At 47.6% G+C, this 18,167-nt stretch overlaps 1 protein-coding gene across 1 annotated transcript in view; it reads right to left on the bottom strand.

Annotated features, from left to right (window-relative positions):
* Nucleotides 1-18,167, bottom strand: part of syne1b (spectrin repeat containing, nuclear envelope 1b) — a 386,581-nt gene that overhangs the window by 328,500 nt on the left and 39,914 nt on the right. The window contains 8 exon segments of the mRNA XM_055638842.1: nt 437-601; nt 1,232-1,369; nt 2,224-2,331; nt 4,691-4,800; nt 9,874-10,070; nt 13,603-13,781; nt 13,893-13,985; nt 17,503-17,523. Coding sequence (XP_055494817.1) covers nt 437-601; nt 1,232-1,369; nt 2,224-2,331; nt 4,691-4,800; nt 9,874-10,070; nt 13,603-13,781; nt 13,893-13,985; nt 17,503-17,523 — 1,011 coding nt within the window.

Here is an 18,167-nt window from a genome sequence, read left to right as displayed (position 1 = left end):
AAACAGGCCCTTCGGCCCATCCTGCCCACACCGGCCAACCTGTCACAGCTACACTAGTCCCATCTGCCCGCATTTGGTCCATATCTCTCCAAACCTGTCCTATCCTTAGAAACATAGAAAATAGGCGCAGGAGTAGGCCATTTGGCCCTTCGAGCCAGCACCGCCATTCAATATGATCATGGCTGATCATCCAGAATCACCCCGTTCCTGCTTTCTCCCCACATCCCTTCATTCCGTTAGCCCGAATAACTATATCTAACTCTCTCTTGAATACATCCAGTGAATTGGCCTCCACTGCCTTCTGTGGCAGAGAATTCCACAGATTCACAACTTGGGTCTCTGGCACTCTAGAGGTTTGTGAAAGTACGTTACAAGCCGATTCTCCAAACCAGAGTTCCCGAGAAGGAAGACATGATAGGGGCCGGTGACCTCTCACCTTGTGTTGCTCCAACTTCCTGTGGATGATGTTGGCCGTTTCGTCGTGTGCCTGCTGAATGACGATCTCCTCCCCAAGGATCGCCTCCACTCTGTGCAGCCAGGCTCCGATGGTGCCCAGCGGCCCTGGCAACGACTTGTCCAGCACCACGTGCCAATCCATACACTGAGAAAGGCAAGCCGAAGATCTCAGTTGGTTACATGCATCCCATTGCCTGCTCCGACTGGTAAACAGGTGTCAACAAGCAATCACACAACAACCCTAATGGAAAAGGTTTAGTATTTAGTTTTTAGTTTTGTTTTGGAGATATATCAGGGTGGAAGATTGCAACCTTCACGTGGTCCGCCCTGTTTCGACTAAATAGAACAAGTTGTCCTCCAACTTTAGGCTGTGCACGCCACACGAAAGAAGAAGAAGAAGAAGAAGAAGAGATAAATCATGGAAACAGGCCCTTCGGCCCATCGATCCCACGCTGACCACCGATCACCTGTTTACACTAGTCATCGGTCAACCCAATTTCTCATCGACCCTACACACTAGAGGCAATTTACATAGGCCAATTAAACTACAAATTGGTACGTCTCTGGGATTTTGGGAGGAAACCGGAGCACCCAGAAGAAATTCACACGGTCACAAATAGAACGTGCAAACTCCACACAATTAAAATTGACGGCACTTGCGGTCAGGATCGAACCCGGGTCTCTGGAGCTGAGAGGCAGCAGCTCTACCCACCGCACCACAGTGCCCCCCCGGTAAGGTCGGATAACTTTGCTGAGCCGCACTCTCACGACTTACTCTCATTGTCACTCTGTCCCACATTTGTTTGACCGTGACCTGATCCATCGTTAGTTTCCCGTTACTTTGTGCAGGCTGAATGAGGGCCTTCACGTGTTTAATTTTCATTTCGTACTGGCCTCGAAACGATCTGAAGAGCTGAGGAAACAGACATGAATACCTGTTAGTGTAAGTCCTTTAGACCCGACAGGGAAACTGACATCGACTGTGCAACTACACAGTGTAGTTAGACTTTACTTTAGACTTTAGAGATACAGCGGGGAAAGAGGCCCCTCGGCCCACCGAGTCCGTACCGACCAGCGATCACCCCGCACACTATCCTACATACACTAGGGATAATTTACATTTGTACCGAGCCAATTAACCTACAAACCTGTACGTCTCTGGAGTGTGGAACGAAACCAAAGATCTCGGAGAAAACCCACGCAGGTTTACGGGGAGAACGTGCAAACTCCGTACAGACAGCACCCGCAGTCAGGATCGACCCGGGTCTCTGGCGTCGTAAGGCGGCAACTCTACCGCTGCGCAAATGTGCCGCCCCTCAATGTTCAAATCATCATTTTGGATGAAAAACATGAAGGGCTAATGAAATTTGGCGGATTTGGTGGCATTTACGAAGGGAATGGATAGGCAACGTTTCAGGTCGGGACCTCCACCGATGTTGCCTGACCCGCAGAGTTACTCCAGCACTCGGTATTCCAGCATCTGCAGTTCCTTGCCTCTTTGGAACTGATGCTCTCCAATGCTAAAAACTATATGCTGTATCGTCCCCTTTGCTCTACCTATTGTTATTGAATTTGATTTGCTGGTATTCAGGTGTAGTTTCATCTGATTTGATTGATTAAAGTGCAAAACAAAGCATTTCATTCTGCCTCGATACACGTGACAATAATATATCTCAACCGAAAGCTATACCCATCCATATATTTTACTAATTTTGAAGAGGTTGATTAGAAAGGACAGATGCGGAGGATTAGAAAGTGCCAGCCCACCTGATATCGCTCCTGCAGTCCTGCGTCCATCATCTGAGCCCTTGTGAGCTCCCTCTCAAACTGCTCCAGCCAGGCTTTTGCATCTCTCAGCATCCGTCTCCCCTCCCGCTGGAACAGAGATCACAGCGCGGTGAAAGAGTGGCAAGGGGCAGACGGTGAATCAGAGTCACAACATGGACAGAGTCACAACATGTCCACGGTTACAGCAACTCAAACCTGACATAACCGTTATATTTAGCCAGTGGAGACCTCACAGCGTGTCATGAACGGCAGGGAAGCAACTCCTTGATAGAGTCCCCACAGAATTATCATGGACGTCAAAGCAATGTAGAAACAGAGAAAGAACAGCTCATCCCACTCATCCAGGGTTGCCAACTGTCCCGTATTAGCCGGGACATCTCGTATATTAAACTAAATTGGTTTGTCCCGTACGGGATCTTCCTTTCCCCGTATTTGACTGCTAATACTTGGGTCGAGGGGACTGTCGGGTTGGATCGCCGCGTCTGACTACACCTCACTCGTCCGGATGTAGTGCAGCCTACGGAGTGCAGCAGCAGCGCCTCGCCCGTAGCCTCGTCGGTCTGCAGCCCAACCAACTGTCTGACCTTTGGACCTTCGCTTACCGCCGACACCACCACCCCTCCTTCTCATGGCCGATTATCGGTTCATGAGTTGGATGCGGTGCTGGACTTTGCCCCCGGCGCCCGGGACAAAACTCCTCAGCTGGCCCACCGGCTGGGCTTTGTGTGCAGTCCAGCACCCGGGCCAACTCATCATTCACCCAGCCACGGCTGAGTCGGTCAATGAATTGCCGTCAGGAATTTGTCCCTTATTTTGACCTTTTGCCCCTTAGTTTGGGAGTGAGAAAGTTGGCAACCCTACACTCATCTGGGAATTTACAATTTGATCCCAAGTTTTGCAGTGCCCTCAAATCATCAAACTTTTTAATGTCAATAAAACTTTGGCACCACCCTTTATGTGGTGACTCTTTACATACCCAGGAATGCAAAACAAAGATACCACTGTGACTGTGACAAGTATCATTCATCCATGTTTGAAATTTAAATCTCGCTAAATTATAATTTCAAAAATGATATTATGTCAATAGTCAACATTCCCTGACAAAATAGTTATTGAACAAAACATCAAGTCAAGTTTATTCGTCACATACACATACGAGATGTGCAGTGAAATAAAAAGTGGCAATGCTCGCGCATTGCGCAAAAAAACAAACAAACTACAAACAGAATGGAACAGAATCACATATTCAACATATTACATATTTGTGGGAGGAAAGAAAAAGGATGAAAAACTGCAATTTAAAAAACACACAACAGTAAACTGGTACAGTAAAGTTAGTCCCTGGTGAGATAGGAGTTTACAATCCTAATGGCCTCTGGGAAGCAACTCCTTCTCATCCTCTCCGTTCTCACCTGCTTTTAGAACAAACACTGAGTGTGTTTGGAACGCACAACTATGAATAATATCAAATATAATTTGGCACTGTTTAGTTGCGAGGTGCTCCACGCTAAAATTAAATTTTATAAATTCATTATTAACATGGCAAAGTATCCAAAGAACAACATTTGAGACTGGGATATGTAAAATGGACAAAAGCTTAATAATGCACGTGAGAAAATGACTTTAATAATTTGAGAGAGATAGAGAAACGAAAAGGATTGGCACATGTACATGCAGGGCATGGAGGGATATTGATCACTAAAGTGGGCGGCATGGTGGCGCAGCGGTAGAGTTGCTGCCTTACAGCGCCAGAGCCCCGGCTTCAATCCCGGCTACGTGTGCTGTCCGTACGGGGTTTGTACGTTCTCCCTATGACTGCCTGGGCTGTCTCCGGTTTCCTCCCACACTCGAAAGACATGCAGGGTTGTACGTTAATTGGCTTCTGTAAATTGCAAATTGTCCCTAGTGTGTAGCCTTTCAGCCCACCGGGTCCGTGCCGACCAATGATCACCTGTACACGAGTTCTATGTTATTTGCCTCTTAGACAGCAAGTTACAGCAATTTACAGAAGCCATTTATCCTACAAATCATCACTTCTTTGGATTGTGGGAGGAAACCGGAGTGCGCAGAAAAAAACGCACGTGGCCACAGGGAGAACGTTCAAACTCTGTACAGACAGCACCGGAATTCAGGATCGAACATAGATCTATGGCATTGCAAGGCAGCAGCTGTACCACTGTGCCGCCCTTTAAAGTGGAGATTGATGGGAAGAGCATCAAACGTTACGGGGAAAAGACAAAGGAGAATGCAGTTGAGAAGGAATGATAGATCAGGCCCGATTGAATGGCAGAATAGACTAACTGGGCCGAATGGCCTATTTCTGCTCCTTTATCTTATGGTTATATGGCTTGGCTGGTGCAGACAAAAGAGGCCAATATCTTATCTTTACACTATTACTCTAAAGTTCGACAGCACGGTGAAATAGAAATAGAAAAAAAGGATTCACCTCTTCGTCCGGAGGTTCATTCTCTACCTCCTGTGGATCTGGACAATGCTTCAGGAACTGGGCAACGTAGGTCATGATGGACTTCTCATCTGGTTTGTCAACATCAACGTCTGTAAAACATTATTCCGTTAGTAGACATTGACCCTTTATAATACTGAACATTATGTGAGCATTGTAGCTGGAATGGATGCGAAGAAGATATCTACGAGGATGTTGCCAGGACTCAAGGGCCTGAGCTCCAGGGAGAGGTTAATCAGGTTGGGACTTTATTCCTTGGAGCGCAGGAGGATGAAGGGTGTTCTTATAGAGGTGCACAAAATCATATTTGGAATAGATCGGGTAGACTCCCAGTCTCTTGCCCAAATTAGGGTAATTGAGAACCAGAGGACATAGGTTTAAGGTGAGGGGAGAAAGATTTAATGGGAATCTGAGGGGTAACTTTTTTCCACAAAGGGTGGCGGGTGTATGGAACGAGCTGCCAGAGGAGGTAGTTGAGGCAGGTCCTTTAGCAACGATTAAGAAGCATTTAGACAGGTGCATGGATAGGACAGATTTAGAGGGATATGGGCCAAATGCAGGCAGGTGGGAATAGTGTGGATGGGACATGTTAGTCGGTGAGGGAAAGTTGGGCTGAAGGGCCTGTCTCCACGCTGTATGACTCTATGGGTCTATGATCCTCCTTACGGCAATTGTCTTGTATTTCAAAATCCCAAGGCTAAAAGACGGGTCCTCAAACCAAATAAAGAGTTGCCAGACCAGGTGTTTCAATGGGGCCATCTCTCATTCTTCTGAACTCCCGTGAGTTGCGGCCCAACTTGCTCAATTACTTATTGTAAACCAGCCCCTTCACCTCAGGAGTAGATTGAGTGAGACTTCCCTGTACACTGCTAATGTAGATGATGCTAATGTTGATGATGCTAATGTAGATGATGCTAATGTAGTTGATGCTAATGTTGATGATGCTAATGTAGATGATGCTAATGTAGATGATGCTAATGTAGATGATGCTAATGTTGATGATGCTAATGTAGATGATGCTAATGTTGATGATGCTAATGTTGATAATGCTAATGTAGATGATGCTAATGTTGATGATGCTAATGTAGATGATGCTAATGTTGATAATGCTAATGTAGATGATGTTAATGTAGATGATGCTAATGTTGATGATGCTAATGTAGATGATGCTAATGTTGATAATGCTAATGTAGATGATGCTAATGTAGATGATGCTAATGTAGATGATGCTAATGTAGATGATGCTAATGTTGATAATGCTAATGTAGATGATGCTAATGTTGATGATGCTAATGTAGATGATGCTAATGTTGATAATGCTAATGTAGATGATGTTAATGTAGATGATGCTAATGTTGATGATGCTAATGTAGATGCTAATGTTGATGATGCTAATGTAGATGATGTTAATGTAGATGATGCTAATGTTGATGATGCTAATGTTGATGATGCTAATGTAGATGATGCTAATGTTGATGATGCTAATGTAGATGATGCTAATGTAGATGATGCTAATGTAGATGATGTTAATGTAGATGATGCTAATGTTGATGATGCTAATGTTGATGATGCTAATGTAGATGATGCTAATGTAGATGAATCAATACTTGGGCCAAAGGTCAACTCTCAAACCCTCAAAGTGGCATTTAAACTTCCTGACTTTTAAGTCCGTTCTCTGTTCCAGCTTTCCGTCAGACTTCCTCGAAAACAAGGTTGGCATGGTGGCGCAGCGGTAGAGTTGCCGCCTCAAAGCGCCAGAGACCTGGGTTCGATCCTGACCACGGGTACTGTCTGCACGGAGTTTGTACGTTCTTAGGCACGTCCTACGCACTAGGGGCAATTTACAACGGCCAGTTACCGTACAGACGCGCAAGTCTTTGGGATGGGGTAGTAAATAGGGACACATGCCACAGGGCCTTGACACAATCCAGTGGCATCCTCAGACCAGAGAGTGGAGGTCTGTGACCACATGGGGATTTTGCTCGGAAGCCTCATTTCATCATCTCTTCTGGAGCCACTCTGCAGAGAAACAAACTCTTTCCCTTGCCATGTCCATATCGATCATCACAAACCCATCTCTACTTCTTCCGATGACCTTCACTTGGTCGATAACCTTCTATGCTTCTGCAACTTAAGTGTTTGTTTAGATATTTTTTCCATGCCGCGGGACACTCTTCCTCCATCAGTTTTCTTTAGACTTCAGGGATACAGCGCGGAAACAGGCCCTTTGTCCCACCGTGTCCACACCGACCAATGACCCCCGTACGCTAGCACTATCCTACACACAACGGACAATTTAGAATTTAACCAAAGCCAATTAACCTACAAATTTGTACATCTTTAAAGTGTGGGAGGAAATCAGAGGACCCTGAGAAAAAACCCACAGGGAGAACATGCATACTCCGTACAGACAGCACCCGTAGTCATGATCGAACCAGGGTCTCTGACGCTGTAAGGCAGCAACTCTACCGCTGTTCAACCGTGCCATCCCAGGTTCTAGCAGAGCATTCCAGACTCCAAACACCCTCTGGGTTAAAAACATCTTATCCTTTCCCCTAAACGTATGCCCTCTTGTTTTAAATACCTCTGTTTTGGGGCTGCGTAAGATACCTACACTATGCTAAAGTTGGCTCATTAGCTGCCTCTTAGTGTAAATTAACAGCAAAAAGAAATACAGGGGGGAGTTGGCGGACATGTGTGTGAGAGGAAAAGTTGCAAGGATATAGTGAGATGAGGGATTGTGATTGGTGCAATTGCTCTCTCAGAACAGGAGTGGTCTAGATGGACCAAATGGCCTCATTCTGCAGTAAAATCAACCCATTTTGAGCCTCCAGGCTATCTTACTCTCTGGAACACTGGTACAGAGGAATGCAGCTGACTCTGTAAGGTGCAAGGTGTTGCAAGGTGTTGATTCCTGAGAGGGCAGGCCAATGGGGTTAGGAGGGAGATGTCGATCAGCCATGATTGAATGGTGGAGTAGACTTGATGGGCCAAATGGCCTAATTCTACCCCTATCCCTTATGACCTTACGACTGGACCGGCTGCATCTCAACAGGGCTGTGACCAACATCCATCCTTGTGGGGAGACACAGTGCTGGAATAACTCAGCGGGTCAGGCAGCATCTCTGCATCTCTGGAGAGAAATAATAGGTGACATTTCGGGTCGGACTGGATGTAGAGGTGGGGGGGTGTGGGGGGGGCGGGGAAGAGGGGGGGGGGGGAATAAACTAGAGGCAAGAAAAAGCCAGAACAAATCAGGGTGGCAACAGATGACCTTAGGAAGGGTGGAGCCCACAATGGCCCATTGTTGGCTGGGGAATGTGTGATTACAAGAGGGATACAAGGATGCGAACAGTGGAATAGGTAAGATGACTAAGGTGAGGAGATGGGGAGAGAAGGGAGGGGAGAAAATGCAAGGGTTACTTGAAATAAGAGAAATCAACATTCATAAGTGGGTCGGGCAGCATCACAGGAATTCAAGAGACGTTTTGGGTTGGGAAGAAGGGTCCCGACCAAAAGCGTCACCTTTCTCCTGACATGTCGAGTTACTCCAGCACTGTGCCTTTTTTTTGGTAAAACAGCATCTGCAGTTCCTTGTGCCTCCTTGTGGGGAAGTTTGCAAGTTTTACTAGTAAGGGGTCAAGCCAATTGGGAAGGAGTTAGGATGTGGCAGCAGTTCAGGCAGCCTGAGAGAGAGAGAGAGAGAGAAAAAGACACGGTTTCACTTTGCACGGAATCCACCAGACCTGTTGAGTGTTTCCAGTATTTTTCCTTTTCATTCCATATTTCCAATATCTACAGGATTTTTTAATTTTAATTTACTGTGGAAAGTCAGGGATTTTTCTAAACGTGTCAGGAAAGCAATGAGTTTGAGATGTTGATTTTTTGTTGAGTTGTGTTTATTGTCACGTGTACCGAGATGCAGTAAAATGTTTGGTGCTAACCAGTCAGCGGAAAAACAATGCATTGATTACAATCGCGCCGTCCACAGTGTGCAGGTACATGGTAAAGGGAATAACAAGAATGACGTTTAGTTTAAGATAAAGCTGGTAAAGTCCGATCAAAGATAGTCTGAGGATTTCCAATGTGGTAGCGACTAGTTCAGGACTGCTCTCCAGTTGCTGGTAGGATGGTTCAGTTTAATCAAAAGAAACACAAACTGGGAGAAAAGAAGCATAGAAGTTGGATGGGCTTGGTGATGCAGTGTTTAATGCCAGGTACCTTAAAAATTAAATAGGATGAAGGTGCAGGCAGGTAAAAATGTTAAAATACATCAATGCAACTTGAAATTCTAAGCTATGCAAAAATGCTGGAGAAACTCAGCGGGTGCAGCAGCATCTGTGGAGCGAAGGAAATAGGCAACGTTTCGGGCCTAAACCCTTCTTCAGTGATGGGGGGGGGGGGGGGGGGGGGGGGGGGGGGGGGGGGGGGGGGGGGAAAGGGGTTCTCTAAGGGGGGGGGGCGACAGTTAAGGAAAAGGGAGGGGAGAGGAGGAGGAGGAGCCCGAGGGCGAGATAGGATGGGGAGGAGACAACAGGAGGGCTGAGGAAGGGGAGGAGACAGCAAGGACTAACAAAATTGGGAGAATTCAATGTTCAAGCCCCCAGGATGCAGACTCCCCAAGCGGAATATGAGGTGCTGTTCCTCCAATTTCCGGTGTTCAGCGCTCTGGACATGGAGGAGACCTAGGACAGAGAGGTCGGATACGGAGTGGGAGTGGGAGGGGGAGTTGAAGTGCTGAGCCACCGGGAGGTCAGGTAGGTTCTTGCGGACCGAGTGGAGGTGTTCGGCGAAACGATCGCCAAGCCTCCGCTTGGTCTCACCGATGTAGATCAGCTGACATCTATAGCAGAGGATGCAATAGATGAGGTTGGAGGAGATGCAGGTGAACCTCTGTCGCACCTTGAACGACTGCTTGGGTCCTTGAATGGAGTCGAGGGGGGAGGTAAAGGGACAGGTGTTGCATCTCTTGCGGTTGCAAGGGAAAGTGCCCGGAGAGGGGGTGGTACGGGAGGAAAGGGAAGAATTGACAAGGGAGTTATGGAGGGAGCGGTCTTTGCGGAAGGCAGACATGGGGGGAGATAGGAAGATGTGGCGAGTGGTGGGGTCACGTTGGAGGTGGCGAAACTGACGGAGGATTCTGAGCGACAGCCATTGACAAATACCTTCGGGATCCAGGAGTCTCGGAATCCCAAGCTGAACCTCAGCGATGGTGAACGCACTCTCCAGGTTCTCCCTGTTCGACTGGTTCCTGACCTTCTCCAAGTCGGTCAAGTCGGGACGGATGGCGTGAATGACGGAATGAAAGACGATGCCACTCCTCCAGCTCTGGCCAAAGTCCTTCACTTCAATGCCCAAACGCCTTCAGAAAAGAGGAGAGATTGGGAATGCATTACTGTAGATTTTAGAGGTACTTCAGACTTTAACGGGCGGCACTTTAGCGCAGCTGCTGATTTGCTTCCTCACGGCACCAGAGTCCCGGGTTCGGTCCTGGTCTCAGGTGCTGTCTGTACGGAGTTTGCACATTCTTCCCGTGAGTGCGTGGGTTTTCTCCGGGTGCTCCGGTTTCCTCCCGCACTCCAAAGACGTACAGGGTTGTAGGTTAATTGGCCTCAGTAAAAGTTGCAAATTGTCTCTTGTGTGTGGGGCTAATGTATGGGGCGATTTCTGGCCGGTGCGGCCTTGTTCATCAGTCAATGAAAGTAACCCTGCAGGTGCAGCAGGCAGTGAAGAAAGCGAATAGCATGTTGGCCTTTATAACAAGAGGAGTTGAGTATAGGAGCAAAGAGGTCCTTTTGCAGTTGTACAGAGCCCTAGTGAGACCACACCTGCAGTATTGTGTGCAGTTTTGGATTCCTAATTTGAGGAAGGACATTATTGCTATTGAGGGAGTGCAAGGTTAATTCCTGGGTTAGCGGGAGTCCAAATGCTGAGAGAATGGAGCAGCTGGGCTTGTATACAGGAAATAAGAAGGATGAGAGGGCATCTCATTGAAACATATAAGATTATAAAAGGGTTTGGACACGCTAGAGGCAGGAAACATGTTCCCGATGTTGGGGGAGCCCAGAACCAGGGGCGACAGTTTAAGAACTCGCCATTTAGAACGGAGACGAGGAAACACTTTTTCTCGCAGAGAGTTGCGAGTCTGTGGAATTTTCTGCCTCAGAGGGCGGTGGAGGCAGGTTCTCTGGATACTTTCAAGAGAGAGCTAGATAGAGGCTCTTAAAAATAGCGGAGTCAGGGAATATGAGGAGAAAGCAGGAACGGGGTACTGATTGGGGATGATCAGCCATGATCACATTGAATGGCGGTGCTGGCTCGAAGGGCCGAATGGCCTACTCCTGCACCTATTGTCTATTGACACAATGGGCTGAAGGGCCTGTTTCCACACTGTATGCCTAAACTAAATTAAATTGTACACTAAAGTCAATGAACACTCAGTAAAGGGAATTCCTACTTCATTAGTAGGAATGAGGCCAAGTCAACAGATATTTTTAAGGCAGAGATAGATAGATTCTTGATTATTACGGGTATCAGGGGTTATGGGGAGAAGGCAGGAGAATGAGGTTAGGAGGGAGAGATAGATCAGCCACGATTGAATGACAGAGTAGACTTGATGGGCCGAATGGCCTAATTCTGTTCCTATCACTTATGACCTTGACCTTCAGCACCAAAACTCACCAGATGCTGCCTGCAGGGTAAATCTGACATCCAGCTGGAGTTTGACGAAAGAAAGGGTGGTTTCTATTTTAATTCTCGTTGGGACAGATATGTCCCGTTTGGAAACACAGGCACAGAGAAGGCAAGGGGAGGCGTGGGAAGATGGCAGAAGCTTTACAGTGATTATTCACCAGGCTGACGGTGATAGTGTTGATAGCGGAGATACTGGGAATCCCACCAAATTCCCGTCCCACGTCGAAAGCAGGAACCTTCCCATCAACTGGGGACCCTCTGCCTGATGAGGGCCAAACACTTCATTGGGAAAGGAAGGCAGGGAGAACTGGAAGGAAGTAATTCTCATGGAACCATGGTTTAGTTTTTATAGTTTAGAGATACAGCGCGGAAACAGGCCCTTCAGCCCACCGCACCAACCAGCGATCCCCACATACTAACCATATCCCACTCACACTTGGGACAATTTAGACATAAAATACTGGAGTAATTCAGCGGACAGGCAGCATCTCGGGATAGAAGGGATGGGTCATGTTTCGGATTTAGGCTTGTATTCACTGGAGCTTAGAAGGATGAGGGGCTATCTTATAGAAACATATAAAATTATAAAAGGACTGGACAGGGTAGATGCAGGAAAAATGTTCCCAATGTTGGGTGAGTCCAGAACCAAGGGCCACAGTCTTAGAATAAAGGGGAGGCCATTTAGGACTGAGGTGAGAAAAAACGTTTTCACCCAGAGAGTTGGGAATTTGAGGAATTCCCTGCCACAGAGGGCAGTGGAGGCCAAATCACTGAATGGATTTAAGAGAGAGTTAGATAGAGCTCTAGGGGCTGGTGGAGTCAAGGGATATGGGGAGAAGGCAGGCATGGGTTATTGATTGGGGACGATCAGCCATTATCACAAAGAATGGTGGTGCTGGCTCGAAGGGCCGAATGGCCTCCTCCTGCACCTATTTTCTCTGTTACTATGGGCCGAGAACATTCTGAAGAAGGGTCTCGATCTGAAATGTCACCCATTCCTTCCATCCAGAGTTGCTGCCTGTCCCGCTGAGTTACTCCAGCATTTTAGTGTTTATCTTCAGTTTACCAGCTTCTGCAGTTCCTTCCTACACACTAGGGACAACTTATGTTTATACCTAGCCAATTAACCTGCAAACCAAAGTAAGACACAAAAAGCTGGAGTAACTCAGCGGAACAGGCAGCATCTGTGGAGAGAAGGAATGGGTGACGTTTCGGGTCGAGACCCTTCTTCAGACCTACAAACCTGTACGTCTTTGGAGTGTGGGAGGAAACCGAAGATCTCGGAGGAAACCCACGCTAGTGTATTACTTAGGCAGTACTAGAGGCAACATTGTGAGAGACAAACATCAAACCTAATCACAAAAACAAATTCAACGTGTAACTTAGTTATAAGCTGAGCCTAAGCTAGGATGCTGTCAGGTTCACCTCTATCCCATTGAAAACATTGGGACTTTGTCTATGGAACTGAAGCACAACAATGCTGAGAACTATATTCTGCACTCTGTCTCTTCCCCTTTGCTCAATCTATTGTACTTGAGTTTGACTTGATTGTGTCTGTGTGTGGCATTTCTGATCTGTTCGGACAGCTTTGCAGAAAAAATCTTTTCACTGCACCTCGGTACATGTGACAATAATAAACCTAAATATGAATCTTAAAGCGGCATGGTGGCGCAGCGGTAGAGTTGCTGCCGTACAGCGCTTACAACGCCGGAGACCCGGGTTCGATCCCGACTACGGGTGCTGTCTGTATGGAGTTTCTAGGTTCTCCCCGTGGGGTTTCTCCGAAGATCGTCGGTTTCAAAGATGTACGGGTTTGCAGGTTAATTACATTGGTATAAACATACACTGTCGCTAGTGTGTAGGAAGGAACTGCAGATGCTGGTTTACACTGAAGATATACACTAAAATGCTGGAGTAACTCAGCGGGACAGGCAGCAACTCTGGATAGGAATGGGTGACGTTTCGATGTTCCGAGATCGTCAGTTTCCTCCCACACTCCAAAGGCGTACAGGTTTGTAGGTTAATTGCCTTGGTATAAATATAAATTGTCCCTAGTGTGTGCAGGATAGTGTCAGTGATCACCGGTCGGCGATGGTTCGGTGGGCCGAAGAGCCTATTTCCGTGCTGTATTTCTAAACTAAACTAAACTAAAGTCAACCTTCATCGACTGACAGAAGCAGAAGATGTGAAGTGGAACTCACTTCCCTGCTGTGTAGTGCACCCATTTCAGGAGAGCCTTCTTGGCGCCTCCCTTGAAGTTGGTGACCACTTTCCGCTTGGTCGGGGGGCTGCCTGTCTCGGAGTAGGCCGTGCTCTCCACGGACGAGGCGCTGCTGGACAACGACGAGAGCAGCGTCAGGTTACTGGTGAGCTCCTCGATCTGCAGGAGAAGACAAGCACAGTGAAAATGGGGGCTGCAGAGTCTGCCGTGGGACTGCAATGAAATGGGACTGCAATGAAATGAAGTGGCCAAGTCAATATTGAAGGTCACCTGGAAGTATAAAATGATGGTCCAAACCAAGCCCAGGACAATGGATGGCTTTCCATCAACGATATCCGTGGAGTTGATGTTGACCAGTTTAATCTGCGAGAAAAGAATGGTCTATTAGTAAAACTATCTCACAGTTGCCACAAATCCCACCGTTGTTAATACAGCCCTTGTTCGCAATCTCACAACCTTGTCTTTCTCACTCTGTTACATGCACCCTATCTCTCTTCGCAGAGCAGTTAGTCACGTGAAAGTAGAAGACAGTTTTGCAGCCATTGTGTGGAGAAAGGGCTCGTTCTTCCGCAATACCCTTCACAATCACGGGGCATCCACAGCCTGAAATAGTTGGTCTGCTTCCGATGGGTGAAACCGATGGGCAGCACAGCGGCGCAGGGAGTTTGCAGGTTAGTTAGATTGGTCTGCAGGGAGTTTGCACGATCTCCCCGTGACCTGCATGAGTTTTGTCCGGGATCTCCACTTTCCTCCCACACTCCAAAGACGTACAGGTTTGTAGGTTAATTGGCTTGGTAAATGTAAAAATTGTCCCTGGTGTGTGTAGGATAGTGTTAATGTGCAGGGGCCGCTGGTTGGCGCGGAACCGGTGGGCCGAAGGGCCTGTTTCCGTGCTGTATGTCTAAACTAAGTCTCTGGGATGTTGGAGGAAACCATAGCCTGTGATCGCGTGGATTTTCCCTGTGACCGCGTGGATTTTCCCTGTGACAGCGTGGGTTTTCTCCGGGTGCTCTGGTTTCTTCCCAAACTCCAAAGACGTGCAGGTTTGTCGGTTAATTGGCTTCGGTAAAGATGGTAAATTGTCCCTAGTGTGTGGGATAGTGCTAGTGTACGGGGATCGCTGGTCGGCGCGGACTCGGTGGGCCGAAGGGGCTGTTTCCACGCTCTATCTCGAAACTAATCTAGTAAACTGTAGCCTTCAAAATTGAGACAGTAAGCTGGTAGATGCTGCAATCTGGAGCAAAAAGCAAGTTGCTGGAGAATCTCAACGAGTCAGGCAGCATCTGGGGAGGCTAAAGGATTGGCGACATTTCGGGTCAAGACCCGACACCAGAAGTCCTAGATCTTGACCTGAAACGTCAAATATCTTCTTGCATCCATTGGTGCTGCCTGCCTCACTGAGTTACTCCACCAACTTGCTCTTTGCTTCAACTTTCAAGATCCTACTTCCCAATAAAGAGGATAAAAGAGATTATGATCTAGGCGGCACGGTGGCGCAGCGGTAGAGTTGCTGCATTATGCCCCTGTCCCACTAAGGAAACCTGAACGGAAACCTCTTGAGACTTTGCGCCCCATCCAAGGATTCCGTGCGGTTCCCGGAGGTTTTTGTCAGTCTCCCTACCTGCTTCCACTACCTGCAACCTCCGGCAACCACCTGCAACCTCCGGGAACCGCACGGAAACCTTGGGTGGGGCGCAAAGTCTCCAGAGGTTTCCGTTCAGGTTTCCTAAGTGGGACAGGGGCATTACAGAGCCAAAGACCCAGGTTTGATCCTAACTACGGGTGCTGTCTGTAAGGAGTGTGCACGTTCTCCCCGTGACCTGCGTGGATTTTCTCCAAGATCTTCAGTTTCCTCCCGCACTCCAAAGACGTACTGGTTTGTAGGTTAATTTGGCTTGGTATAAATGTCAATTGTCCCTAGCATGTGTAGAGTAGTGTTAATGTACGGGGATCGCTGATCGGCGTGGACTCGGTGAGCCGAGGGGCCTGTTTCCGCCGTGTATCTCTGAACGAATCCAGATTAAAAATATGGAAAAATACCAATACAGAGATGAGCCCAGAACACTGCGGAATGTTTTATGATGTCTGTCACACATCTATTAAAATAATGAGTGGTGCTTCAGTGAGTAAGCAGCTTGGAGCTGCTAATGGAAACTGTTGGCAGGGCTCCTACGCCAAAGTGATATTGAAGGAAGCCATCTCTGTAATAGCACTCAGCAAAATTACAGCCATACATTTGTACAGCACATTTAACGTCAATAAATATCCCTGGACACTTTGCAGAGCAGCTCGAAAAACTGGCATTGATCCAATGGTGATCCGGGCGGCACGGTGGCGCAGCGGTAGAGTTGCTGCCTTACAGCGCCAGAGGTCAGGGTTCGATCCTGACTACGGGCGCTGTCTGTACGTTCTCCCCGTGACCTGCGTGGGTTTTCTCCGGGAAGCTCTCGTTTCCTCCCACACTCCAAAGACGTACAGGTTTACAGACTAATTGTCTTGATATATGAATGTAAAATGATCCCGAGTGTGTGTCGGATAGTATTAGTGGGTGGGGACCACTGGTCGGCAGGGACTCGGTGGGCCGAAGGGCCTGTTTCTGCGCTGTATCTCTGAACTAAACTAAAAAGTGGCAGGACTGCTGAGAGAACAGAGCAGCTGGGCTTATATACTCTGGAATTTGGAAGGATGAGAGAGGATCTTATTGAAACATATAAGATTATTAAGGGTTTCTACACGCTGAAGGCAGGAAACATGTTCCCGATGTTGGGGGAGTCCAGAACAAGGGGCCACAGTTTAAGAATAAGGGGTAAGCCATTTAGAACGGAGATGAGGAAACACTTTTCCACACAGCGAGTGGTGAGTCTGTGGAATTCTCTGCCTCAGAGGGCGGTGGAGGCCGGTTCTCTGGATACTTTCAAGAGAGAGCTAGATAAGTCAGAGGATATGGGGAGAAGGCAGAAACGGGGTACTGATTGGGGATGATCAGCCATGATCACATTGAATGGAGGTGCTGGCTCGAAGGGCCGAATGGCCTACTCCTGCACCTATTGTCTATTGTCTAAGTGGAGATGGTATCTGGAAAGGCCCAAGGTTTGGTCTCGGAGGTGGGTGTCAGCAAATGGAGAAAATAAAGGGCAGGTGGCAGCGAAGTTCAGGGAGGGAATTCCACAGGGCAAGGACAAGGTCAAGAAGAATTCATGGTGGATTTCTAGCTGTGCATTACTGTACTGATAAAGAATGGGAGACCAACAAGCAATGTGGGAGTCACAAGCGGAAGGGCAGAGAGAGCCAGATGTCAGCAACGTACAGAGGAATTTGACAGCATATTTTAGGGAGTTGTCAGGTGACAATGGGGATGAGGAATGGGAAAAGACGAAGGTAGATTCTTGGGTAACATCACTGTCTGTGCGGAGTTTGCACGTTCTCCCTGTGACCGCGTGGGTTTTTGCCGGGTGCTCTGGTTTCCTCCCACACTCCAACGAAGTGCAGGTTTGTAGGATAAATGGCTTCAGTAAAAATTGTAAATTGTCCCTAGTGCGTAGGATTGTGCTCGTGTACGGGGTGATCAGTGTGTGGTCGCGCACTAGATGGGCCGAAGGGCCTGTTTCCAATTCTGTATCTGCTGTGTCGATGTGCAGGTGGGTTGATAGGAACTGGGGCAAGTTGATGGTAGGATTAGCATTAAAGGATGCTTGATGGACAACACAGAATTGATAGGCCATTTCCTTGCTGTACGACTCCGAGTCCTTTGGGCAAGGAGCGGGGAAACGAAATGAATACATCAATGTTGTTCCACAGGCGCAACATATACAATAGCAGAAAACTAAAGACCAAGAGGTTCAACAAATGTAAGTGGAGACAGAAGCACAACATCACTGACCGGTGATCCTCGGCCCATGGACTGGTTAGTGGCAGCATGAGAAAGAAATTTGCATTGAGTTAGCCACAGTGTTCCACACTCTGCTTACAACAAGAATATAACACGGCAGATAGACACAGAATGCTGGAGTAACTCAGCGGGACAGATCGATGGAATGGGTAACATTTCGGTTTGAGACCCTTCTTCGGACTGAAAAAGGGTCTCGACCCGAAACTTCGCCCAGTCCTTCGCTCCAGAGACGCTGCCTGCCCCGCTGAGTCACTCCAACATTTTGTGTCTATCTTCGGTGTAAGCCAGCGTCTGCAGTTCCTTCCGACACAATATAACAGGGCAATTCGGCACCAGTTTAATGTCTTACGCACCTGTCACAATCATGTATTGTCTTTCTGCTGACTGGTTAGCGTGCGACAAAAAGATTTTCACTGTAACTCGGTACACGTGACAATAAACTACACTGAAGTGAGTTGGCTCCGCAACATTGTCATCAATTCACGACAGGCCTTTCACTTTACAACAGACAGCTCACCCTGCTTTACTACTTCCTGTCAGAAACATCAACTCACAAACACTTAACAGCTTCTTACTTTAGACTTTAGAGATACAGTGCAGAAACAGGACCTTCAGCTCACCTAGCCCCCACAGATAAGTAATCACCCAGTACACTC

The sequence above is a fragment of the Leucoraja erinacea genome, chromosome 8, assembly GCF_028641065.1.
Source record: "Leucoraja erinacea ecotype New England chromosome 8, Leri_hhj_1, whole genome shotgun sequence".
NCBI lineage: Eukaryota > Metazoa > Chordata > Chondrichthyes > Rajiformes > Rajidae > Leucoraja > Leucoraja erinaceus.
Note: the sequence above shows the minus strand (reverse complement) of the source record. Positions and strands in the feature narration are given on the sequence as shown.